This window comes from Artibeus jamaicensis, unplaced genomic scaffold (assembly GCF_021234435.1).
Source record: "Artibeus jamaicensis isolate MK-2021 breed Jamaican fruit bat unplaced genomic scaffold, CSHL_Jam_final contig_2002, whole genome shotgun sequence".
NCBI lineage: Eukaryota > Metazoa > Chordata > Mammalia > Chiroptera > Phyllostomidae > Artibeus > Artibeus jamaicensis.
Genome location: NW_026521408.1, coordinates 171,543 through 199,419, shown reverse-complemented (window position 1 = coordinate 199,419; position 27,877 = coordinate 171,543). Strand labels below are relative to the sequence as shown.

Below are 27,877 nucleotides of genomic sequence, written 5' to 3'. Positions count from 1 at the left end.
ACTGAATGGAAAACTAAAATCAATAGATAATAAACCCAAGATGACAGAAATGTTAGAATAATATGACAAAGATTTTAAAAAATTCATGAGAAAAATACCTCAATGAGCAATTATAAACCTGTTTGAAGCAAATGAGAAAATAGAATCTGAGCAAGAAATAGAAAATATAAAGAAGAACTAAATAAAAATCTTGGATTTAAAAAATACAATAACAAAAAACTCAGTAGGTGGGCTCAACAGCAGATGGGTGAAAGAGAAAAGAATTTGTAGGCTGAAACAACAAAACAATCTGAACAAGATAGAGAATATAGACTGAAAAATATGAACAGAGCCCCAAGGACCTTTATTTCTACAACAAAAATGCAAATATTCATGTCATTAGAGTCCCAGAAGGAGAGGAGAACAAGGGCAGGACTAAAAAGGTACTCGAATAAATAATGCCTGGAAACTTTCCAAATTTAGCCAGAGATATAAACCTACAGTTTGAAGAAATTAAGCCCAAACAGGATAAGCCCCCCCAAAATCATCCTAAGACACATCATAATTTTACTTGTGAAAACTAAAGTAAAAAAAAAATATTGAAAGCAGCCAGAGGAAAACAGAAAAAAATCTCCTCTTTAAAGAAAACAATTCAAAATTATAGAGAATTTCTTATCAGAAATCATGGATGCCAGAGAAGTGACACAATACTTTTTAAGTAAACATAAAATTCTATTCCCCAAAATAGCATCCTTCACAAATGAGGAAGAAATCAAAGCATTTCCAAGTGAAAAGACTACTTAGAAAATTTGTTGCCAAGAGACCTCTCATTAAAAACATGGAACTGTACTTGAACAACAATTAAATAAATAAATAAATATATATATATATATATATATATATATATGTGTGTGTGTGTGTATATATATATATATATATAATGGGTAAAAGAAGTTCTTTATGCAGAAAAGAAATTATTAGAAAAGGATTTTAGAAGGAAGGAAGGAAGGAAATGGTAAGTAAAAATATGGGTAAATATAGGCTTTCCTTCTCTTCTTGAATTTTCTAACTTATGTTTTACAATTGAAACATAATACTGTCTGATGTGGTTCTAAATGTATGTATCAGTAGAAGAAATATTTAAGACAATTCTAAATAGAGGACGGTAAAGACATGGAAAAGGAGATAAAGTTTCTGTAGTTCACTCAAATTGGTAAAATGATAACATTAGCAGACTATGATAAGTTGTGTATATATAATGAATATCTGGAGCAAACACTGAAAAAGTTTAGAGAGAGAAAAAACACTAAAAAAATAAAAATGGTACTCTAAGAACATATAAGCAAACAAAAGCAGTAAAGCAGGAAAAATAAAAACAGAGATAAAAAAACATACAAACAGAAAACAAAAAATAAAATGGCAAATCAAGCCTTAAACTATGAACAGTTACATTAGGTATAAATTATAAAAAACACATCAACTAAAAAAATGATTGGCATAATGGATTTAAAAACATGACTCAATGATATACTGTCTACAAGAAATCCACTTCAAATGTAATAACGTAGAAAGTTTGTAAGTAAAAGGATAAAAAAGGGTGTATCATGCAAGCATTAATCAAAGAGAAGAAGTAATGGCTATATTGATACCAGATAAAGTAGACTTTGGAGCAAAGAAAATCACCAGAGAGGGAAGGACATCATGTAATTATAAAAAGAAGTCATAGCAATCCAAAATGTGTATGCACTAAATAACAGAACTGAAAAATATGTGATGCAAGCACTGATCGAAGTGAAAGGAGACACAGACATACCCACAATTGTAGCTGGATACTTTTAACACTTCTTGGTCAACAATGGATTAAACAACTAGACAGATAATCAGCAATGGTATAGACAAAGTCAGCAACCCTGTCAACCAACAGGATCTAATGGACATTTATAGAACATTTCACCTGACGACAGCAGAATATATATTCTTTCCAAGTGCCCATTGAACATGCACCAAGATAAACCATATTCTGGTTTCTTTAAAAATGTACCCAGGATTTGTTTTAATCAGGTAGGGTAAGATATGCAGACATAGGCATGACTCTCATGAAGGAATAAGTTTTCACTCACAGTCCTCTTACCAGGGGTGTCCATCTTGTGGTCCACAGGCCACATGCAGCCCAAGATGGTTGTAAATGCAGCCCAACACAAAATCATAAATTTACTTAAAACATTATGAGATTTTTTTGTGATTACAATTTTCAGTGTATTTAATGTTTGGCCCAAGACAACTCTTTTTCTTCCAGTGTGGCACAGACATGCCAAAAGGTTGAATACCCCTGCTTAGAAGGAAGTACAACATGCCAGGCAGGGCCGCACAGGGAAGCACCAGGGTCAGTCAGCAGGTAGAAGGAGTAAGAAGAAAATGTGGGCAAAAGTCTTTATTGCTTTATTGTGGTTTCTGGGAAAGGTAAGGCAAGATAAGGTAAACAGGCTTAGCATTGGCTAGTTTGAAACATTTCAGCAAGTTGTCTGGTACCTGGTGCTGGGGTGGTTAGGGCAGGTGGATAGTGGCCAAGAATGTGAGAGCCCATGAGAGCTTGATAAATAAGTGGTTGGGTTGTGGACTTTGGATGGTTGTTGTGCACATGAAAGGTGCAATCACAGATCAGTCTGTTTGCTATCTCCACGAATTGGCCACAGGACAGGCAGTCCACCCAGGTTTAATGCAAATGTCAACACAGTTGAATAAAAAGATATGCTTGATACATGGGCCACAAGAACATCTCAACACATTTACAATATTAAAACAGTAAGGAGTGTGCTCTCTGATTACAATGGAATCACAGTAGAAATCAGTAATAGAAAAATAATGGGAAAGTCTCCAAACACTTGGAAACTAAGACATACTTCTAAATAAACCACTGGATTGAATGAAAGTAAACAATGCAGCATATCAGAATTTGCTTGTATGGAAATGTATGACACTGAATTCATGCATTGGAAAAGAGGAAAAGATGCAAATTAATAATCTAAGCTCCCATTTCAAGAATTTAGAAAAGAAGTGCAAAATAAGCCCAAAGAAAACAGAAAGAAGAACATAATAATGCTAAAAATAGAAATTAATTAAGTTGAAAACAGAAAATGAATAGAAGAAATTGATGAAACAAGAGCTGGTTTGCTGAAGTGATCAATAAAACTGATGAACCTCTGGGAAGACTGACAAAAGCAAAACAGGGAGAAAACACAGATTATCGGTATTAGGAATCAAATAGGGGCTATCACTATAGGCCCTGCAGACATCCAAATGACAATAAGGAAATACTACCAACAATACTATACTTATAAATTTTGCAATTTAGATGAAATGAATCACTTCCTCAAGAAATACAAGCTACAATGTGAAAGATACGAAATACAAGCCCCAATATGAAAAACAAGGGTGGACCTAAAAAAATTCCAGAATTTTCTTCTGGAGTGTAGGCCCCTGGTAGTACATAAAGGCTTCCCTGGCCAGGTGAGTGTTCCAGGAAGCCATCTATACAGTGTAGCAGCTGGCATTGTTGTGAGAGGCTGCATTCAGCTTCAGTGAATTTTTTTTTGAAGACTCTTTCAACCCATTTGCCTGTTTCATGGTGGGTGATTTACAAGCACACATGCCCACATCTCGCTGAGTGTTCAGCAGTTTTTGACCAAAAATGACATGACCCCCATGCCCCACCTTCCCCATTCAACCCATCTCACCCTCAAAGACTGTTTGTTTGTTTCCCAAATGAAAAAAGTCCTCAAAGGGAAATATTTTGCCTATGTGGAAGAGATGAAACAAAAAATGGCAGAAGCAATAAAAGGCATCAAAAGTGATGTGTCCAAAAACTGTTTTGAGCAGTGGGAAAAAAAGTCTAAATATGTGTACTGCATCAAATAGAGAGTACTTGGAGGGTGACTGAAGTTTAAACATGTAAGAATGAATACATAGTTTTTTAGTAAATAAATTTCATTTTGGGGGGTTCCCCCTCATAAACAATTTGAATAGCCCTATTATGGACATGGAATATGTAAAAAAGAAATTCTTGCCCTGGCTCAATGGATTGAGTGCTGGCCTGCAAACCAAAGGGTCACTGGTTTGATTCCCAGTCAGGGCACATGCCTGAGTTGTGGGCCAGGTCCCCAGTGGAGGGGCACATGAGAAGCAACCACACATTGATATTTCCCTCTCTTTCTCTCTCCCTTCCCTCCTCTCTGAAAAATAAGTAAATAAAATATTTTAAAAATGTTTTAAAAAATTTAAAAAATAAAAATAAGAAAGTCTCAAGAAACGTGTAGGTCCAGATAGTTTCACTGGGGAATTCTATCAAATGTTTAAGGAAGGATTACCATCTATTCTACATGATCTGTTCTAGAAAATACAAAACAAACAAACAACATATTCATAGATACAAACAACAGAGTAGTGGTCACCAGGGTGGAAGGCAGATAGGGGTGAATGAAGAAGGGGGTAAAGAGAGTAAAATACGTGGTGGCAGAATACTAGACTTTGGGTGGTGAGTGCATGACAAGTATAGAGATGTTCTATTATAAGGCTGTACACCTGAAATTTATAATGTTATTGACCAGTATTACCCCAATAGATTTAATTAAAAACAGAAGAAAATAGGTGAGGTGAGAACACTTCCTGATTTATTTTGTGATGCTGGTATTACCCTAATACCCAAACCAGATTAAGATTATACAAAAAAGGGAAACTACAGACTAATACCCCCTGTGAACGTAGATGTAAAACTTCTTAATAACATATTAACAAATGGAATTCAGTAATATATAAAAAGCAATATATGTCGTGATCAAGTTTATTCCAGGAATGCAGGTAGGTTCCATATTTGAAAACCAGTCAGTATAACCCACCATATCAATGGGCTAAAGAAGAGGAGTCATATGATCATATGAATTAATGCAAAAAATTTTTCCATAAATTTGACATCCAAGCATGACAAAACTCTCAGAAAAACAGAAATAGAGAACTTCCTCAACTTGATAAAGAGCATCTACCAAAAAAAAAAGAAAACATGTTTAGCATTACAGTTAATGGTGAAAGATTTGAATTCTTTCCACTTAAGACAGGACACAAGATCAAGAGTTCTGCTTTTACCATTTAAAAAATATATATTTTATTGATTATGCTATTACAGTTGTCCCATTTCCCCCCTTCATTCCCCTCCACCAAGCACACCCTCTCCCACACACATTCCCCCTCTTTAGTTCATGTCCATGTGTCTTAAGTTCTTTAGCTTTTACATTTCCCATACTATTCTTGCCCTCCCCCCTGTCTATTTTCTACCTACCATTTATGCTACTTATTCTGTGTACCCTCCCCCCTCTCCTCCTCCCACTCCCCTGTTGCTATCCTTCCATGTGATCTCCATTTCTATGGTTCTGCTCCTGTTCTAGTTGTTTCCTTAGTTTGTTTTTATTTTAGGTGTGGTTGTTAATAATTGTGAGTTTTCTGTCATTTTACTATACATGTTTTTTATCTTCTTTTTCTTAGATAAGTCCCTTTAACACTTCATACAATAAGGGCTTGGTGATGATGAACTCCTTCAACTTGACCTCATCTGAGAAGCACTTTATCTGCCCTTCCATTCTAAATGAAAGCTTTGCTGGATAGAGCAATCTTGGATGTAGGTCCTTGCCTTTCATGACTTGAAATACTTCTTTCCAGCCCCTTCTTGCCTGCAAGGTCTCCTTTGAGAAATCCACTGACAGTCTGATGGGAAGTCCTTTGTAGGTGACTGTCCCCTTATCTCTTGCTGCTTCTAGGATTCTCTCCTTCATTTGAATCTTGGCTAATGTAATGATGATGTGCCTTGGTGTGTTCCTTCTTGGGTCCAACTTCTTTGGGACTCTCTGAGCTTCCTGGATTTCTTGGAACTCTATTGCCTGTGCCAGGTTGGGGAAGTTCTCCTTTATTATTTGTTCAAATAAGTTTTCCACTTGTTGCTCTTCCTCTTTCCTGTCTGGTACCCCTATAATTCAGATGTTGGAACGTTTAAAGATGTCCTGGAGGTTCCTCCTTATTTTTTTGAATTCTTATTTCTTCATTTTGTTTTGGTTGAATGTTACTATCTTCCTTCTGGTCCACTCCATTGATTTGAGTCCCAGTTTCCTTTCCATCACTATTGGTTCCCTGTGCATTTCCCTTCCTTTCATTTAGTGTAGCCTTCATTTGTTCATCTAATTTGTGACTAAAATCAACCAGTTCTGTGAGCATCCTGATCACCAGTGTTTTGAACCGTGCATCTGATAGGTTGGCTATCTCTTGGTCACTTAGAAGTATTGGCTCTGGAGCTTTGCGCTGTTCTTCTTCTTGAGCCATAATGTTTTGGTCTGTTCACACCTGTTATGTATGAGGGGTGAAGCCTTAGGTTTTCACCAGGGTGGGGCAACCCAAGTCTCTGGGTTGTGATGCTATATGTGGGGGTGGGGTCAGAGAGGGAGCAATGGCACTTTGCTCCACTCTGTTGCACCTCAATCCCTTCTGTCATTTCCCCCAAGCAAACTGGGCCTTTCTGGTGCTGATTCCCATGTAGGTGGGCTTGTGTGCATTCTAGGACCCTCTGGGTCCCTCCAACAAACTCTCCTGTGAGGCTAGGAGTCTCTCCCTGTGTCTCAACCCACACAGGTATTTTCAATCAGTGTTTTGAGGCTTTATTTTCCAGCACTAGGACCATGGGTTGCACGATCTGTCTTGCTCCTCTGTTATCTACACGCAAATCTGGGACCACTGCCTGGTCAGACAGCCACCTTGCGCACAGTGCCCCACTTCTCAGTCGCCACTTCACTGGGTCTGCCCGTTGCCACCCCACACCCTGGGTCTGCCAGCCTCTGCCTGGGCACCCAGGGTCTTCCTGGTGCCATCTGCACACCCTGGGTGCCTTGCACACCATGGCGTCACCACTTCCTGTGCCGCGACCCCTCTCCGCTTGGCCGCCCAACTCCGCTCCACCTGCTGCCTGGATGAATGTGTCTGTTTTAACTCATTGGTTGTCGGACTTCCATACAGTTCAATTTTCTCTCAGTTTTGGTTGTTATTTTGTTTCTAAATGTTGTTGTCCTTATTTTGGTTGTTTGAGGAGGCACAGTATGTCTACCTACACCTCCATCTTGGCCAGAAGTCTGCTTTTTCCATTTTTATTCAACAGAGTTTAGTGCTAGAAGTTCTAGCTAGTGTAACATGGCAAGAAAGGAGATAAAAGACACATAGATCAAAAAGGAAGAACTAAAAAATATCTCTATTTGCAGATGATATAATTTTGCAGAAAATCCCAAGGAATCTACAAAAAATCTAGAACCAATAAGTGAGTTCAGCAAAATCACAGGACACAAGTAAATAAATAAAGAAAATAATATTTATGTTTCTATACTAGCAATAAATATGTGGACACTGTATTTTATTGAATTAAAATACAATACTATTTGTAATCATGCAGGGAAAAGGAAATACTTAGAAGTAAACCTAACAAAACTTTTATGACTTGTACATTAAGGACTACACAATGCTATTGAAAGAAATAGATGAAGGTATGAATAAATATACTGTGTGTATAGATAGGAAGATTTGATGTCATAAAGATGTAAGTGCTCCCCAAATTGATATACATGTAATGCCACTCCTATAAAAAAACCCATCAAGATATTTTGTAGACATAGACAAGATTATTCTAAATTCATATGGAGAGGCAAAGGAACTAGAATAGCTAAAACAAATTTTAAAAAAGAATAAAGTGAGAAGAATCACTCTAGTAGCTTTCAAGACTTACATAATACATTAATCAAGGCTGTTTGGTATTGGTGGAAGAATAGACACATGAAACAATAGAATGGAACAGAGAACCCAGAAATGGCCACACACAAATGTACACGATTGATTTTTGACAAAGATGCAAAAGCAATTCAGTGGAGAAAAGAGCATTTTCATCCAATGGTGCTAGATGCTGAGGTCAAATAAATAAATAAACCTCAAAAGTCCCAGGCCTTTTACAAAAATTAACACAAAATAGACTTGCAGACTTAAGTGTAAAGTGTAAAACCATACAGCTTTTAGGGAAAAACAGGAGAAAAATTTCAGGACCTAGGGTTAGGCAAAGAGTTCTTACACTTGATACCAAAACCACAATTCATTAAAAAAATGATAAATTGAACTTCATTAAAATGAAAAACCATTGCTCTGCAAAGGACCCTGTTAAAAAGATGAAAGGAAAAGGTATCAGGTGGAAAAAATAGTAAAAAACCACACACTCTGTCTAAGGAGTAGTGTCTAGAATATATAAATAACTCTTAAATCCCAACAGTAGAAAAACAATCCAGTTAGAAAACTGGCAAAAGACATGAAGAGGATATAGAGATGGCAGATAAGCATATGAAAACCTAATGATGTTCAACTTCATTAGCCATTAGGGAAATGCAAATTAAAAATATCTAGCAGAATGGCTAAAATAAAAAATAGTGCTCATACCCAGTGCTGGCAAGGATGAAAAAAACTGGGCCCTTCAGACCTGGGGGTGGGACTGTGGGGGGGACCCCAAAAAACAGAATTTATTTATTAAAAAATTGTGTATTCATTCTTACATGTTTAAACTTCAGTCACCCTCCAAGTACTCTCTATTTGATGCAATACACATATTGAGACTTTTTTTTTCCCACTGCTCAAAACAGTTTTTGGACACATCACTTTTGATGCCTTTTATTGCTTCTGCCATTTTTTGTTTCATCTTTTCCACATAGGCAAAATATTTCCCTTTGAGGACTTTTTTCATTTGGGAAACAAACAGTCTTTGAGGGTGAGATGGGTTGAATGGGGAAGGTGGGGCATGGGGGTCATGTCATTTTTGGTCAAAAACTGCTGAACACTCAGTGAGATGTGGGCATGTGTGCTTGTAAATCACCCATCATGAAACAGGCAAATGGGTTGAAAGAGTCTTCAAAAAAAAAAATTCACTGAAGCTGAATGCTGCCTCTCACAACAATGCCAGCTGCTACACTGTATAAATGGCTTTCTGGAACACTCACCTAGTGGGGAAGCCTATACTACAAAGGGCAGGCCCTGCAGAAGATAATTCTGGGGTTGTTTTGGTGAAATATGATGGTGCATATGATGGTGCAGCTACTCTGGAAAACAACATGAAAGTTTCTTAAAAAGTGAAATGTGCCCAGCAATTGGATTTCTGAAAATTTATCACAGAGAAACAAAGACTTGTGTCCACAGAGAAACTTGTACATCAATGAGCATATTTTTTGTAGAAGCCCCAAACTGGAAACAGCTTCATGTCCTTCAATGAATGAAAAGTTAGACAAATTGTTAAACCATAGAATATTACTCAGTAATAAAAAGAAATGACTCTTGGTGCATACAATGACCTAGATGAACCTCCAGAGAACTATGTTGAGAGGAAAAATATCCAATCCATAAAATGCTAGAAGTGATGAACAGATAAGTTGTTGCCAGGGGTTAGGAGGTATGTGGTGGGTAAGGATGGGTCAGGAGGGGATGGTTAGGAAGGAAAGGGCAACATGAGGGGTTCTTATGGTGATGGCATGTTCAGTATCTTGACTGTACCAATATCAATATCATGGTTGAGATCTTGTTATTATCATTTTATGAGATGCTACCATTAGGAGAAACTGTGCAAAGAGCACATGGGACCTCTGTGTTGTTTCTTACACCTGCATGTGTATCTAAAATCTCAAAATGACAAATTTAATTCTTTAAAAATGAGCATTTATAAGACAACTGGGGAATTATGAACACTGAATTTTTTTTTAGTGGGTTGGTGGCATTGTGCTTTAGTTTTGAAAAGTTAGTGTATACTCCTGGAACACCCATATTGAAATATTTACAAATGAAATGCCTGGAATTTTCTTTTAGGTAATCCAGACCGGGGAATGGGAAGGTGAGGTGAGAAAGTGAAAAGACATAAATAGATCCTTGTTGGGGCTGAATAACAGGTGTGTGGGATTTCTTAACATTGCACATTACATGTGTTCTCAAGCACGGAGCTGTGGGCATTGGTACAATGGGGTAGTTAAGCCACTGACTTTAAGACTATTGGAACTGGTTTGAATCTTGGCTCCGCTACTTATTAGTTACGAAACCTTGGGCAAGTTACCCAACCTCTCTGAGCCCAATGTTCTCATCTGTAAAGTGGGGGTAATATCTCATAAGGGACAGTGTCCAGTGAGGAAAGGAAATATCATCAGCACAAGGGACTGAGAGAGGGAGAGAAGATAGTACAGGAGCCCGAGGGGGAGGTACAGGTGGAGATCCAAGTTAAGTTGGGCAGTGTCTCAGAATCTAGATAAAGATCTCAAGGAGTTTTAAAACTATGACAACAGAGAAGAAGCAATTAGGTTTGTGCTCAGAGCATCATCGTGCCAATAATGGCTTGGTTTTAGGGGGGAGTGTGGTGAGAAGCAGGTGGGAGAGTACTAGGAGCACATGTGGCCATACTCTCAGACCTTGACAGGATGGTGCAGAGGCAGCTCCAGAGGGAAGGTGCATTTAGGGAGGTTAAAGAGCAAAAAGGAGGGACTAGCAGGGCTGTCATGAGGGGACCAGGAGTCCCAAGAGCGTGGTAGAAAGGAATTCCCTTTTCTGTTTAGATTAGGGGTGCTACCAAAGCTATTTTATCCACCCTGATATTTTCCTCCTTCCTGTTCACAGGCTTCATCTGATACCCATTCAAACAGCCATTTAAAAAGAAAGAACATGGTAAGATAATCAGAAATTACCAGTGCTGACTAGATTTTTTAGTGTGATAGAATCATGAGACTGTTGAGTCCTCATGTAATATTCATTATTCATTAAGTGTCCCTATGCATAGTGTTTGCTAGCTATGTCAGTTGCATGGGTGCGTTTATTATTATTACTCCACAATGACCAGTCTGGGACTGATTCACTGACACCCACACTGTGTTCAACCTGGATATTCCTAGGAAGGAAGTTTTCTCTATCTATGGGAGTAAAGCTGTGGGTATTTTTCTCAACCACCATGGCTGAAGGTAATGAGTTTTTTGAGGCAAGCTTTGTTAGCTGCTGAACATCTGAAAACTTCCCCAACCTCCTCCTATCCAGGTTGCACTGACCCAGAGGATATCCTCCACATGCTAAAGCAGCAAACCCCTCTCTGAGTGGAGGACTGAGTGGGCCGCTGATCTTGGTCTCTGCTCATTTTATGTGAGGAGGCAAGAGACTCCGACGAACTTAGGGGCAACTCCACCCACAGAACTGCAGCTAACCTGGCGAGAGTAGCCCACCCACTTGTCATACCACTGAGAAGGACAGCATGGTGGCCCAAATGAGACAGAAATCCAGAAGGCACAGAAAGGCTTAAACAGTGGGGCTCATCTTTATTGAGGGGAGCTCACAACTCCTGCAAATGGGCTGGTTTTAAAAAGCTTCCCATTTCCATACAGTTCTGTCTACATTCAGAAAGCCATGAAACATATTGTACAATGAACACTTTCCACCTGCAAAGCATCAAGATAGTTCATAAACTTGTCAATATATAATGCAAAACACTATTTACAACAAGATACAGTAATTTCAAAATTTAGATTCTGATTATATAATTCTAAAACTAACATTGTATGTTTTTCCAGGTAAGGAAGACTGGTCATTATAAAAATATATAAATTTAAAGTCAGGACTAAAACATTCAACCCTATAAAAATATCTTTTACTAATAAAAGTTTCAATTTCTAGATAAACATTCTTTTTCAAAAGAGTGACAATCTTAAATTCTCAAGAAATACCCACTATGTCAGATGGTCCATTTAAAAGACATGTGAAAGGAACTTCAAGGCACAGCTGTCAACTTGTCTTAGTTTTCAGAGATGACCACATATGTGATCATGCTGTATATTAGTGGCAAAATTATTCTATAAGACATTAAGTCCAGGATCTATCTATTATGAAAGATATTTATAAAGACAAAGTCTCTAGCTTAGAGAGAGGGTCCTTAGGAGCAGACACCAATTTTGTTAGGATCTGGCTACATTGCACTTTGACATGTCTAACTGGGAAAACCACTAGTTATATTTTGACCACTATCTGAAATCAGCTCATTCATTTCATTTTGCTTACTCTCCTTTAGGGCGTGATTGGGGTGGTTTCTTTGTGTCTGGGCTTTTTTTGATCTGAAACACACTTTCAGCAGAAGGTAGCACAACTCCGCCACATTGAGTAGCATGCAAATCACAGAGGCAGAGATCATAAAAATGGTGAACACAGTTTTCTCCGTTGGTCTAGAGATAAAGCAGTCCACGAGGTTGGGGCAAGGATCAATCCCACACTTCAATACCCAGGGCAGGTGGTACCCGTTGTACAGGAAGTAAAACACGTACATAAAGGAGGCTTCAAAGATGATTCGGAAAAAGATGCTGCTGGTGTACGTCCACCACAGGGCTCCCTCAATCCGAACCTTCTGCTTCTTAATGTCTTCCAAGTCTTTGAATTCATTTCTCTTCTCTCCTCGTCTGAATTTGCGGGCAGCCTCATGTCGGTAGTAGGCAACGTGCATTGCCACAAGTAGGGCAGGGGTGGAGACAAAGATGAGTTGCAGAGCCCAGAGCCGGATGTGGGACACTGGGAAAAAGTGGTCATAGCACACATTTTTGCACCCTGGTTGCAGAGTGTTGCAGACAAAGTCTTCCTGCTCATCTCCCCACACTTCCTGAGCAGCCACCACAAGGATCATGACACGAAAGATGAAGATGACGGTGATCCACACCTTCCCAATGCTGGTGGAGTGTTTGTTCACACCCCCGATGAAAGTGTGCAGGGTACCCCAATCCATTGTGTTGGTTTATTCCTAAACAAGGATTAGCAAAGGAAAATTAATTGAAATTTCCTTTGAATTTTATACAACAGTAATTATATTAAAAACTGAAGCAAATTTTGCTTACTGCAGGTAGGAGACTTTCTGGTAAGGACTGCCCAACCTAAAGAATTCAAAGGTTTTTGACCAGAGATAACTTTTGGGGGGATTTAAGATCATCTTCATTCAGATGAATTCAGAGTATATAATAGATCACTATTTGACATGAATGCAGGAATTCAGGTGATTCATATTCTTTCCTCAGTTCCTGTTGAATCACTGTGTGAATGCATGTCACATTAATTTCTCTTTGCCCAGAGATCACAGAGGGTCCACAGAAGGTTTTAGTGATCAAATGGCTTATCCAAGAAAAAAAATTCATCAGAATCAAATAATCTGGTTTACCTGGCAGACTAAGAAGGAAAAGTAAGAAACCAAATACTTACTGGTTTACTTTACAAAATATATTTATATCTATTTCTAGCTTGAGTAACATTATTTTCTGTCATCATGGGCTCTTAGAAACCTAATACCATACCTATGGAAAGATCCTCTTCCAAAAGAGAGTCATAGCCTTCACTTGTTCTCCCTCGTAACCAGGCAGTGATAGCCTTCCCTTCCAGCAGATATCAACACTCAGGAATTGCAGTGAAAGACCCACACTATTGCAAAACGGAGCCTCACTCTCTCTCAGCAACCTGATTTAATGTCCTGTAAGAAAAGGACTTCTTGATGTCCACAGAAACTTTTGCTACAGTTCAAACAGATACTTTCCACATTGCCACACAAGACTAAAAAGCTGGTCAGTCATCTTCTTTTAAAAAGAAGATGAATAATGAACACTGAGATTCTTCTGAAAGTGAAAGGTCCTCTCCCCAAAAGAATCAGTTCATACAATATGTCATACCCTTTTAGGGGAGGAGGGAGTCAACAAAGTCCTTTTGTCAACCCATCCTGGACTGCCTTGAATGCATGTGGAGCACACTGTGGCCAGGCTGCTTCCTAGGCTGACCCCCTCACCCATCATGGGTTTGCTAACAGTCTCCATCAGACATAGTGCATCTTAGTGTCAAAATGATGTTTCAGATGCCTCTCATGTCATCAGTAAGTTAGCTGTCTTTCCACGATTCCTTTAATAACTATACCCTAACATTTTACTTAAGGAGTATTTGTATCCCTTAGAAGGAATATCCTTACAAGCAGGATATTCATGCCATACAACACAAGGTTAGGCAGGAAGAGGTGATTAGCATGTCCGCTCCCTGGGGGCCCATTTCTGAAGTGTCGCACCTATGCATGTCACATCAAGAAAGACACTGTCAGGCTGATGACCTGCCAGAGTGTGGCCAGGTAGCAGAGCCTGGAAGGACTCTTGCAGGAGGGGACACTGAGGGCTCTGGAGCAGTTCAGCTGGAGGACAGCCTGGAGGCACATGGCAGCTGAGGGGGGATTGTTGAATGAAGAACTGAATCCAGAGAGACAGGCTTTTTTTCTTTTTCAATTACAGTTGACATTCAGTATTATTTTATATTCGCTTCAGGTGTATAGGATAGTGGTTAGATGTTTATGTAATTTAGTAAGTGATTCCCCTGATAGGTCTAGTGCCCAGCTGGCACCGGATATAGTTATTACAAATTATTGACTATATTCTCTTCTCTGTTCTATACTTTACACCCCCATGACTTGTATATTTTATAACTGGAACTTTGTTGCCTCTTAATCTTTTTCATCTATTTTGACTGCCCCTCAACCTCTCTCCATTCTGGAAACCACTGGGTTGATCTCTATATCTGTGAATCCATTTCTGTTTTGTATGTTTATTTATTTTGTTCTTTAGATTCCACATATAAGTAAAATTATATGATACTTGTCTTCCTCTGTCTGACTTATTTGAATTACCATAAACACCCTCTAGGTCCATTCATGTTGCAAATGGTATGATTTCATTTTTTATGACTGAGTAATATTCCATTGTAAATATATACCTTGACTTCTTCATTCATCTGTCAATAGACATTTAGGTTGCTACCATATCTTGGCTCTTATAAATTAAAATTAGAATTACCTTATGACCCAGCAATTCCACTTCAGAGTATTTATCTGAAGAAATCCAATTCAAAAAGATATATGCACCCCTGTGTTCATTGCAGCATTATTTGCAATAGCTAAGATATGGGGGAGGTTTTCCTTTTTTTAAAAAAAAAAAAAGAAAAGAAAAAGCTGAGGAAAATGAAATCATTACATGATAAAGTAGGTACAGCTCTTAGACATGAATTCTTTGAAGCTGTGGTGCTCATCCCTAAAACACTGGCTCAGAGGCCCTGCAAGCACTGCCAGGGCTCAGCAGTGGGCTCCCTGAGGAGGCATGGCCTCGGGCTCTACAGTGAAGCCCGGCCTTCACACGCCACTTATCTCACGGCTTAAGAGATGGTCAATGTTCACATTAAACTTTGATTTAAAAGATTCATTTTAGACGATATGGATTGTACAACTAATGTTTAGTTTCCTATAAAAGTCATTATAATACATTTTTCTACTCTGGAAGCCTTTCAAGATTTGGGAAGGTAGAATCATGTATCATGATGTTTCAGCATATTTTACAGTGGCAGTTCCCCCTAGGAGGCCAATCCTGTTTATATTTAAAATGAGATGTTCTCTAATTAACCATTAAACATTTCCCCCTGAGAGTTTGGTTACTTATTCAGTCTATCAAAGAAAAGTCACATTTTCTCAAAACCTCCAAAGTGCACAAAATGTAAACTACCCCACAAGTTTTTTTAAAGACTGTTTCTCTCTGGGTTCTCTATCACCTGCCTGAGCAATAGCACACCTGCTGTCACCTGTTATCTCTCCTACTTAGGAAGCAAACCAGTCAAGCTGCCTGAATGAGGATAAAGCCAGGGGCTGAGGTCAGCAGGTCACAATTCCCCCCATAAGAATATGTTCCTACTTTCTACAAGCAGGATCCTTGACTTCTGCTCTTTGGGGCTTCTCCTTCTTAAAAAACCAGGAATAACAGGGACAGTAGTAGTTTTCTTTCTTTTTTACTTCTCTGGGTCCGTAAATCATATACTTTGAAGATGTTCTCCCAAAGAGCAAAGATGAACAGAAAATAATCTGTTCTACAGCACTTAGTGAGTTTGAAATCAGCAATTTATCTGCACCTTTAAAGGAAGGAAAAGAAATGAAATGCCCAGATCACTATGAAAATGAGTGATCAAGACAATCGATTGGGTGAAAACAAATCACCTGACTCGAGGTATCTTCCTGCAGGATCTACCAAGGCCCTATTACCTGTCATGGTAGGAGTGACTGGAAAAGGAAGAACTGTTTTCCAGAGTCTCATCACTCTCCTGCTCTCAGTGAATGTGTGCCAGTGTTTCTTACAGTGAAGCCCTCTCTTTCATTATTTTGCTCAGTCCTCATCATTGCTGAGGGCTTCCCAAGAAGCCAGGCATCTGCCCTGCATGTCACCCTCCCAGTGAATGCTACGAGCAGGAGGAGAGCTCCTCACCCATGGTTAGGAGGAGGGTCCGGGGCATGGCCCTGACACAAGGCTGCATTCACAGGCAAGTCCTGCTGCCCGCTGGACATTCTGCCTGTTCCCAACAGGCCGTCAGAGAGCAGAAGATTCTGCAACTTTAAAAGGAAGCCCTGACTGCGCTTGCCTTTCCTGCCCTGTCCCTGGGTGGGCGAGGCCACCCTGCTGGGGGAGCTGGGGCACCCCACTGGCCCTCAACCTCCCCCTGAGGTGAGCCGTCATAAACAGAGTGGTTATAGGACATTTGAAGGCCTCATACTCTTTGAGAACTACTTTCCAAACTATCGACACCCATTGGGGGACCCTTGCCATTGGTATCAATGAACAAATACCTCTTCCCTTTTAGGCTTTAGGCAGGCTGGTGGCAGGGCAGCCACTAGGAGCAGCTTTTCCAGTAAAAAAGAAAATATTAACCCTCTCCCTGTAAATCAGAGAGGTTTGACTGGCTCCTTTCTGGTTCTCTTTTAAGGAAAGAATAGATATACTTAGCTTCTATAGTCACCAACGTATGAGAATGTAGTCCCATTCAAATGTACTAAGGTACACTGGATTCGGATTTGCAGTACATCTAACTATCCATAGTGCATTCTTGGTACCAAAGCTCCAGTCCCAAATATTTACCTCTAAAAACAAGTCAATCATTGACCTTATTTCTGATGATACACACAGTATTATGAAGATTGACTGTTCTTCTGTTTCACAATTCAAAGAATTTAAGTATCAACATTCTGTTTCAGTAATGAAATGACTTGATTGTTTTAAAATTTCTTATTTAAGAATTTAATCATAACTAGTTTGCTTGATAATGGCATTTTAGTTACCCTGATGACAGAACCAAAACTGAAGCCCTGAACACCAGTGTCACCCCAGCACACACCAGGATGACCCTTTCAAAGTCAGTCAGCAAATATTTGATAGACTGAGAACAGAACACACTCCTCACAATTCGCATGTTCGTTTAGAGAGTTGAGAAGTTGGAATTGATAAAGGCAGTGACGACACACCTGAGCCTCATTCCCCAGCCTCCCAGCCTGTCAGCCAGAGGAGAACCAGGGCAAGGCTCCCTCTTCTCAGCACGGGCTTTCTCCTTCTACATCATGTGATTGCCTAGAAGCCAATGTGACACCGTAACAACATGAATATAAACCATTGTGCGGCTTCTGGATGTAGGTGAGGATGTTACCTGTTGAGGGGAAAACAGTGCATGTGGCCATTTTCCCTTAACTCCTCCTGCATGTCTACTGCATGACCTTGGTGGGTAGTTTTTCCTCATCCCCAGAACTGTTATGAGGAAAGCCTGGGTACTGCCAGTTTCCTGATGCCCCGTAGTTCGAATCCACAATAAAGTAAAAATAAAATCTTTAGTGTAGTTTCTTTTCCCTACCAAAACAATAATGGTACTACTACCAACCGCAAACCTCAAGCTCATTCCCAGAGCATTAAAGGAAAAAAAGAAGTAAAGGGAGTTTGAGAAACTGGATATGCTCTCTTACTCCCAAATCAGTAGTCTTACAAATCAAAACAACAACAACCAAAAAATAAAACCCCCTCAAATTCTCTTTTTAGATTCTAGAAGAATCTCTATCTTTTGTCTCTAAAAATCTCAGATCATCCAAGAAACAAGTTGATAGATGGTTTTTAAGTTAATGACTCAAAACTTCATCAACTCCCCTTTCGAGGTAATGGCCAGTGACAAAATGGATTTAAGGTTCATGTATTTCTTCAAAATTATTCAATAAAAATGAAAATTTTTTTCTGTTTTGGGAGTCTAACTACAAAATCAACAGTTCATATAATTACATGTATTTCTTAATCCACTTAAGAACTCAAAGAGTTAAAAATAATTTCTATTAATTGGTCTCTGTTTTCCAAACATTTAGATTTATCCAGAGTAAAATGACCCTGGGAATAAAAACAGAAAAGACTACCTGGGGATTCAGTCATTCTAATCAATCAAACAAATAAAACAGAAAGCTTCCCATATGATAATGTCACCGTGGGAAGGGTCATGCCCTCATGGACCGAGATACTCGGGTAGAACATTGTTCCCCTAGTACAAACTACTCATGGCTCCTGGACTAATTGGACGGTGTCAGGGCTATGTGGTGAGGATTTGCAAGTTAGAATTTTCCTGTCACCCGGCTGAAATTGTTTAGTCAAACCTTCTAAAATTCTGTTCTTCCCTAATGCTCTTACAATTCAGCAAAGGAAAAAGTAAAAAAAAAAAAAGGAGAGAGAAAGAAAGAGAGAGAACAAGACACTATTACCCAGAGCAGATTTTGTTATATAGTAAAGCCACCAGTGAGACAGCTGGGTTGATGAGGGTCTTCCGGGTTTTGGACAACCCACCCCCCGTAATGTCACAGGCTGGAGTGTTGATATTCTGGCTCCATAACCCCCTCTCTCCTCCTTGGCCAAGTTCAAACAACATCCCCAAAGTCTCAGCCAGATCCAGATCCAAATCCAAACAACAGACAAAGCTCTCCACAGGGGCAGTTCTGAACAGCATCCTGCATTCTAAGGAAGCTGCGCTGCAGCAGGACATTTTCTCCTAGAATGCTAGTTAGACTGTGCTAGAACCGAGGGAAGAAAACGCTTGCATGGCATCAAGGCTACTGGAAGAAGAGAACAACAGTGCATGGTTAAATTCAAGCAAGCACTAAATTCACAGCAAGTTTCCATCCAGGGGACACGGAGGTTGCTGCACTGTCCCTGCAGTGGCTACTGGTCCCCAGCCCCTCCAGGTCCAAAGCTGCATTCAGGCCACACTCACCTCAGACTCGGTCCTGCTCTCCAAGAAGGGAGGCCAGCCCAGTCAAAAAAGCATGCGATGGCGGGACTGGCTGTTCTTCTCCAGACAGGAAGTGCCTTCTGGTGCCTCCACCTTTTAACTGAGATGTGTCACCAATGACAATTACTGTTGTCCAGTAATTGTCCCTTAATTGTATTATTGTCATCTGCGTTTCACAAGTTCCTCAGGCGCACATCACACAGCCACACCGGTCAGCTCTACGTGGACTTACGGACTGGCCAGGCGTCTCCTGACTTTCTGTTCCCCAGATCTGAGCGGGCCTTTCTCAGTTACCCATAAACTCCGAAGACAAGCCCAAACACAGCGAAGGAACTGGGGGAAGGGGCACCGGTCCCCAGCCGGCCACTCAGACACGCGGTTTGATGTATTCATAAACCTGTTGTGCAGGTCAAAGGGAACCATCTGTGGTATGAGACAAACCAGTCTGTCCTGGTTCCTCCAGCGCTCAGGGGACCCGGGAGGATGCGGATCCCGGCTGATAAGGTCGCAGGCTGACACCCACTCGGTGGCCACGGGGCCCGCACGGAGCTGTCGCCAGCCAGGGCGACTGGGAGCGGAGGGCGACAGGCTGCCGACCCTCCTCCGGGCTTCTCCGGGGATGGGGCGCACCTCCGTGGAGAGGCCGCAGTCACCCCGCACCCAGCCCTGCTTACCTGCTCGCAGCACTGTGGGTCCGGGCGCGGATCCGGGCTCCGGGGCTCCGGGCGTAGCTGCGCCCTCGCGGCAGCGGGTTGGGCGGACTGGCCGGTGTCTGCAACCTGCAGTCGGCTGCCCCCCACCTGCGGCGCTTTTTAACCGCGCCCCACCCCGCCTCTGTCCTGACGCTCCCCGGAGCGCTGAGAGGCTAGCGCACGGTGGCCAGCAAGGGCCCGCCCCAGGGCGCGGGGCGCAGGACAGGCCTCCCTCGGTGGGGGTGGGGAGGGAAGGGACGGGAGTGAGGTGTGCAGGGTTGGGGGGTGCAAGATAAGCCTTCCTGTGGGTAGCAGGGACCGCTGGACGGTTTGGTGGGTGCACGGGGCCCAGGATGAGACCCTCCGTTTGGGGAGCCGAGTACACGGGGAAAGCAGGGCAGGACTCTCACCATCCCCTCCGTCGGGGCACAGGGGGTGTAGGGTGGGTCCTCCTTAGAGGGCGCAGGGTAGAGCGGGCCGGCCTGGTCCCTGGCGTGGGGTGGCTTGCATTTCCTGCTGAATGATTCCTCACTCAGAACCGGGTGCCGGGGGGGAGAAGGCCTGGGCGAGTGGGCCCGCCCCCTGTGGTGAGGCTTCCAACTCAGGACCCTTTGGGATCAGGGTTAAGGGCTGGCTGCGTTTTGCCAGGACACATTGTCCTTGTTTTCTGGACACTGCCACCTCTTGTAGATCTCGGGTATTCTTACAAAGCCCTCTCTGGGAGAGCAGCCTGGAGGCACAGTGACTGGTGTTTTCTCTTAATTAATAACCACTTAGAGGAGTTAAAGGGGTTATTTTTATGAGTTACCTCCATACTTTGAAGCCTCCCCCGGGGGAAGCAGAGTGGGCCTCCCTGACCAGCCACCACCAGAAGATACTTGCCCTGTCCCTTCATAGACAGGGCTCTGGTGCCTAGGGTGGGCATAGGAGCTTGCTGCAGGGGCTGGTGGGGTAGAAATGTGGGAAGCTATTTAGGGACCTGGCTTTATAGGTTCAGACCCATCCTTCTCTCACAAAATTGGTTGGTAATTAAAGGTGCCCTTTCCTAAACCATATGCTGCTTGTGAGGCCATATTGTTTCATGCAACAGGATTAGTGGCGGTTCTTAAGAAGTCTCATTAGGGTTGTGAAAGAAGACCCAAGACTTCATGAAAATCCACCTTATGAAACATTTCATTAGAGGAGAACAGGTTCTCGGCAAACTGCCTGAGTCAGGTCAGTTCAGAGCACTTTGGGGTGGCACCTGGAATGGCCTTTCACGTGGAGGTAGAGAGACACGAAAATCTGTTTTAGGCGTTTTCATAGACAGATTTACCGCCTTAGTGTGACCTGTGCCTTAACTGTTCAGCCAGCCTCAGGTTTGGCTGGTCCTCTCTGGGCCCCCTGCCCCGTGTGGCATCTTTCCTGTCTTCTCCCCATGACTTGCCCCCAAAACACTCCAGCCAGGAACATCTGTTTGCATAGCAAAATAAGATCTTTTAAAAAGCAGACTATATTTTTTTCTCTGGGGATTATAAACAGTTGGAGCATTTCTTTGCATTCCCACAGCACCAGATGAAGTGCTTTGCGCATAGTAGGTGCTGCTTCATGAGTAGTTGCATATTGATTGCAAAATCCAGCCAGCATAACAGAAAATCCTGCAACCAACTTTTGCTTCTGATGTAGGACTGTCCATGGTTTCCTGCCTACAACCGGTGCCATGTGACCCTGTTTGAGCAGTGACATTCAGGACCAATGGACCTTGTTGCAGGACTCATCCAGAAAAGAACTCTGAATCAAAGTAGCTTTTTTTCCTTGGGTGTCCAAAAAGGGAATCTTCTCAACACTGCAAAAATATCTCTTTTCCTGTTCAGGTTATCAATACTAGTCCCGTGCTGCTGGCTTCTTATTTTAGTCACATGTTTCTTAACATTTAGTCCCAATACTCATTGTTCACTTCCCGTCAGATGGTCCTGTTGCAGCAGAAATTAAATATGGACTACGTGAAACTTACTGACATGTTGAGATCATGTGAAAACTGAAAAGCTAATTAGACATTTTATGCTAGTGATATTCAAAGGCATCTAGACTGTTGACTTTGAGTGCCAGACATGAAAAAATGTTCAGGAGATGATTACTGTCCACTTACTGTCACATAATTCCCCAAACAAGACTTTGGTAGCCCTGGTTCTGATCGATGACCTAGAATTCTTTCAGTTGATATCTTCCCTCTGCATCTGAAGGATGATTCCTGAGTCCGTACATTCAATCTGCACAAAATGTGTGAAGGATGGATTTCCCATTGCCATACCAAGAGGTTTGAAGGGATGATAGTAACATTCCCTTCTGGAAATCTATAAATTCTCAGTGTCTTTACATAAAGAACGAAGGAGACTCCACCTCCTCCCCCACTGGCATGGACACACACTCACACAGTGTGACTCACAGTCCCAGATGGAAGCACAGCACAGGGATGCTTCCTTGTAACCGACATCGTCCTGGACATACGGAAAGACAGAGAACTGTGTGCTCCCTTTAAACAAAGATGAACAAATGTCTATTCGTTCAACAACAGCAAAAAGTCTGTATTGAACAGGCCTACAGGCTGGGCACGTGAAGGAGAGCATTCCTGTCCTAAGTTTTCTAGTTTGATTTTCAAATCTGTGTGCAAAGGTCCTGTGAGATGCTTTGAAAGGCTAATACAACACTACCCGAGTTGGTGGGAATCAAGTTTTGTGGGTCTGGCTTGGGGGAGCCCAGAGACTCATTTTTATCCAGCACCCTAAGCTTTGCTGATATGGGTGGTCTGAGAATCAAACTTCGAAACATGTTAGTTATAGATGTTCTTTACTTTTTAACTTTTTTTAAAGTAAAACTACATATAACCTAAACTTACCTATTTAACCATTTCAAATTCTACGCTGTACAAATGTGTTTGGTACATTCACAGTGTTGTGTAGCCATCAGCACTGTTTAGTTCTAGAACATTTTCAACACCCCAAAAGGAAGCATGGTGTCCATTAAGCAGTTACTCTCCATTTCCCAGCCCCTGGTTAACTACTGATCTGCTTTCTGCCTCTGTGGATATTTCTATAAATGGCATCATACATATGTGGCCTTTTGTGTCTGGCTCCCTTCCTTTATCATAAGGTTTTCAAAGTTCATCATCCAATGGATAGATAAACTGTCACATGTTTATACCACATCTTGCTTATCCATTCGCCTGTTGGTAGACACTTTCATAGTCATGGTTGTGACTGGTGGAGTGAAACTCATTTGACTGATGAATTCTGAGGCATGTGGCAGCTGGGATTAATGCGATATGTCCACATGGCAGGGGAGCCCAGCTGGCCTGGTTGGAGTGGAGGGCTTGCTCGGGGGAGGAGATGGGCAGAGTGGTCAGGCAGGGCCAGAGCGGAGCCGCTGTCAGTCAGGAAGAGGAATTTAGACTGGCTGAGAAACAGGGAGAGAGAGCACAACGGCACTAGGTGACTGGAATCTGGCCATTTTAATCAATCCATTGAGAGTTAGTGTGATGGGACTGCCTAGCAGCCATTGTCATTTTGGGTGCCATCAATAGAAGTTCCGTGTCTCATGAAGGCGCATGCTTCTTCTCTGCTGTTGAAGTTGCCAGGTCGAGTATAGGATGAGCTGACAGCTCTGGAGCCACTTCCCCCTGACTTTTCTAACTTTTAACTTTCTGATTATTAATTTACTATCTAAGCAGGAAACACAAACAGCAAACAGAACAGTGAGTTTCTGTCAGAGGAGGAGTGTGCTAGAGACTGAATGACCCTCAGGTGCTGTCTGGACAGGGGTTGGACTATGTGGCTTTCCTCTCCTGGGAAACTCCAATGACACAGTTACCACTGGGGAGGGGGAAAAGCTGAGTCAGACATTTGGTGGGTTTTGAGCCTGAATGACATAAAAGAATCACATCTCTCTTCCACTGTAAAAAGAGAGCAGACTTGGGAAAGAGTGATGTTTGGACATGCTGACCATGCGGTGTTGGCGAAATGTGACTGTGTGTCTAACGAACTCTTGAGTTAGGACTCCAGTCCTGTGTCTGACCCGATTTACCCCTTACTCCTGTCTATTCGGATCCTGCACTTTCCCCAGCCATGCTCAGAATCCTTTCCATCTGTCATGGACTTGCTCATCCACGAGCCTTCCCCGGTCCCTGCTTTCCCACCTTCCCTGTTCATGTGCTCCACCCCCGGTATAGTTGTATACATACTTGCTTTACCTCTCTTGCAATTATTTTCTTAATTGTCAAATCCTTTCAGGACAGAACTTACTTACCTTTGTCTCATATCATTGTCGCTCCCCCAACCTAGGACCACCACCCCATGCACAAACCACATCCTGCTTCTGTATAATTGGTGGAGAAAACCAATCGAGTCAGTACACAGTTGCTGACTGAGAGAGTGAGTTCCCTAAGAAGGATGTGGGTGGGAGAGAGGGTGGAAGTCTAAACACTGGGCCTTGCAGAAAAGAGGTATGGGGGGCAGTACTGGGGGAGAACATAGGGGAATTGTTGGGGGAGGCAAGCACAGAAGAGAGGCAGAGAGTGGTGGTGCAGCTGAGTGGGTGGGGACAGGACATCCAGAGAAACAGAGGCAGTAGAGGGAGGGAGGGAGAGAGAGAGAGAAACAGGAGATTTTAAGGAATTATCTCATAATTGCTCATTTTCTCTTTCTTTTTGCTGTGGCTGACCAATCGAAATTCTGCAGGGTTGGCCATCAGGCTGGAGACTCGGGAAAAGTTGCAGCTAGAGTCCAAAGGTCATCTGCCAGCAGAGTTCCACACCGCACCCCACCCCCGCTTTTGAGAGACATCAGTCCTTTCTCTAAAGTTTTCAACTAATGGATGAGGCCCACCCAAATTATGGAGGGTAATCTGCTTTACTCAAAGTCTACCATTTAATTGGGAGTCGCATCTAAAACATACCTTCACAGCAACAACTAGACTCATGTTTGGCTGAACATCTGGGCACCAGTCCAGCAAAGTGGGCACATAAAGTTAACCATGACTGGTGGGTTCATTCTACTTCCTAGCTGATGATTTCTACCATGTGCAAAGCTTTGGGGACCACCACAGTGGACAAGGTCACTTTTCCTTCAAGGGGCTTGCAGTGGAGCTGAGGAGCCAGTCAGTCGACAGCAAGTGCAGTGCCCGTGAGGGCCGTGAAAGTGCAACCAGAGCAAAAAGCACCACAGATCAGTCAAGGATATGAGAACAAAACAAGGGCTTCTGAATGAAGAAGAGACTTGTCAAGATCCTAATTTTGTGTATAATATTCAAATATAAATGAACTGCCACAAAATGTTAACAATTACCTATGATCAGTTTTAAGTGATACACAAGCAATTTTAATTTCCTCTAATGAATATGTGATACATTTATTGTAAGAAAAAATAAAGATGAAAGAATGAACTAGAAGAAACTAAGGATATTCGAGGTTATGACTCTTCTTCCTCTTTAAAAAAGATAGCAAAGACCATATTGGAGGTATTGGTCCATGACTGCACATTCCGGAAAAGAGATCACCCCTGACAAGGAGTGGAATGAACTAAAATGCCTCTTTTTAGAGCAATGGATCGTATCTTGTTTTGTTGTTTTCTTTTTTTCTTGACCTGTCTCCAAATCCTAAGTCTCATGATCTGATAGTTTCAGCATAAGTGTATAACCAACAAAAGTTTTTTGAGTTGAGGGCATAGAGGAAGGAGTTAAAGAATTTAGCATTGAATATTAGAATGCAGCATGAATAAACTGACATGAATTGGGATAGTAAATTTAAAACAGACAACATATCTTAAGTGTGCTCTCAACTCTCCCTATTAGTTTCCAGGTGCATGTTTCTGATCACTGACTTTCTACCTTCTCTTTCACAAGGTCGGGGTCCTTCTCTGTGAAAGGCACTTGACTTGAGATTTCTTTTACTGTTTGCAGTGTGTTTCTTCCATACAGTTTCAGTTCATTTGGGGACAGCAGTACCTGGCTCGGGGGTCCCTAACTCAACTTGTGCCAAGTCTACTTTTTGTGTATTGTTTCAGAGATGGCACTCTGAGCGCTGGGTTAGATAAGAGAAAATGATGGGGAGAAAAGGCTCCACCTGGGGAGATGGAGGGAGGAGCTGGATGACTAGAGACTTCCTGCTTCCTTAAACACTTCCTTAAAAGCTCCAGCATCTGGAATGCCTTCTTTGTCTCTGCTTCTTGGCCAGATCCAGCCTTACTCCAAAATTGAGATGGTAATAATTATAATAATAATAATAACAATAATATTCTTGTTTATCACGGTATAATTGGCATATAACATTATACTAATGTCAGGTACACAACATAACAATCTGATATCTGCATGTATTTTGAAATGATCACCACTAGTCTAGATAACATTTATCACCACAGTTACAAGTTTTTTTTCTTGTGATGAGAACCTTCAAGATTTAGTTTCTTAGAAACTTTCAAATATGCAGTACAATATTGTTAACTATAGTCAACTTGCTGTACCTAACATCCCAGGACTTATTTATTTATTTATTGGGATAAAAATTTCCAGGCCCTTTTTTTTAAAATATTTTATTTATTTATCTTTAGAGGGGAAGGGAAGGAGAGAGGGAGAGAAACATCAATGTATGGTTGCCTTTTGTGCGTCCCCTGCTGGGAACTGGCCTGCAGGGAACTGGTCTGCAACCCAGGCATGTGCCCTGACTGGGAATCGAACCGCGATTGTCTGGTTCGCAGGCCCGCGCTCAATCCACTGAGCTACACCAGCCAGGGCTTCCAGGCCCTTTTTTAATTTGCAGTGATAGCAAACCATCCGTTTACAAAGTTTCTGGTCTCCCATCAGCTGGAATTAACTAGGGATGTCTTTGGGATGGATCACATAGTTGTTTGCATCCACTCTGGTGGACCCAAGAGAGGAACACACTTGGCTCGGGAACACAGGGGGAGCGGTACCCTCCTCCAGCTAGAGTCCAGCAGGATCACCGAGCTCGCCACCTGCACACTCGGTGGAGAAAAGGAGGAGAGATGTTCTCCATTTTTTTCAAAGCCGATTCATCTGAAAGAGTGAACAAACTGTCGTCATTAAGCCAAATGTTTTAATCACTTAGACCTTCAGACTAAGACACAGTTTTTTTCTTTTTCTAATACCCTACCCTGAAATACATTTACCAAAAATATCCCCAAGATTTAGTACAAATAGTACAATTCATACTTGCTTTTCTCTTTCTTTTCTTTAGACAAACACCAAATAAAATGCAGGTGAAAGAGATGAAATACAACTAGGTTGAAAGCCGACTTAGAAAGTTACATGACCCCTACAGAATCTAAAACAATTATGTTTTTAATGTGAATCTATTTAAAATAAAGTGTTTGGGTACTGCTTTCTAAATAAGGTAACAACCATACTGCTAGAGAGTCCCTGGGTGGAAAAAACAGATTAAGAACAACCTTTTCAAAACCCACCAGGCCGGTTGCTTATATTTTATTCATTTATCTGTGGTCATGGAGAGCATCCCAATTTTTCCGTAAAATCCTCCCGCCTATGCTGTAATATCACAACATAAAAGATTCAAAGTGCCACTAGACAGAGGACAGGGTTTTTATAGAAATCATAAGCCATAAATCATGATGTTGGGTCATGTGAGAATGAGAACATTTGGTATGGATGGTGAGGTGAGAGATACCAGAATGTTGAGGACTTATTTATTTTATAACTGGAAGCTTATACCTTTCAACCCACTTCCCCCATTTCACCCACCCCCATAATAATAATGTTCTCATCATTTATGAATGAATACTATGAGCCAGGTGTTATCTCTGCCTTCCAATAGTCCCACAAGAGCAGGGAAAACTATCCTCATATTATAGAGGGAGAGCTGTGACTTAAGAGGCCTCCCAGTTGGCCAGTGCCAGGTAAAATTCAGACTGAATTTCAGTCAGTTCCCTCCAGACTACCCTTCTTGAATGCTGACTATGGGAAGCCAATGCCTCACATCCCCTCTGCTCTTCCCACGTGGCTGTGGC

The 27,877-nt window shown here is 41.7% G+C and overlaps 1 protein-coding gene and 1 pseudogene across 3 annotated transcripts; one reads left to right on the top strand and one right to left on the bottom strand.

The window, feature by feature from the left end:
• The window catches only part of LOC119041291 (ZAR1-like protein), a 74,242-nt pseudogene extending 63,099 nt beyond the window's left edge, over positions 1-11,143 (top strand).
• A 201-nt stretch (positions 11,144-11,344) lies between these two features.
• Positions 11,345-20,345, bottom strand: GJB6 (gap junction protein beta 6). Of its 3 annotated transcripts, XM_037134507.2 has the most exons (3): positions 19,845-20,345; positions 13,377-13,549; positions 11,345-12,832 (listed from the first exon to the last, which is right to left on the bottom strand). In XM_037134507.2, the coding sequence occupies exon 3, from the start codon at positions 12,815-12,817 to the stop codon at positions 12,035-12,037; it is 783 nt and encodes a 260-aa protein (XP_036990402.1). In that variant the 5' UTR covers positions 12,818-12,832; positions 13,377-13,549; positions 19,845-20,345; the 3' UTR covers positions 11,345-12,034. The 3 variants fall into 3 exon arrangements, with proteins under 3 accessions (XP_036990402.1, XP_036990400.1, XP_036990401.1); XM_037134505.2 differs by lacking the exon at positions 13,377-13,549 and having other exon boundaries at positions 19,845-20,344; XM_037134506.2 differs by lacking the exons at positions 13,377-13,549; positions 19,845-20,345 and adding an exon at positions 19,153-19,537.
• Between the last annotated feature and the right edge of the window lie 7,532 nt (positions 20,346-27,877).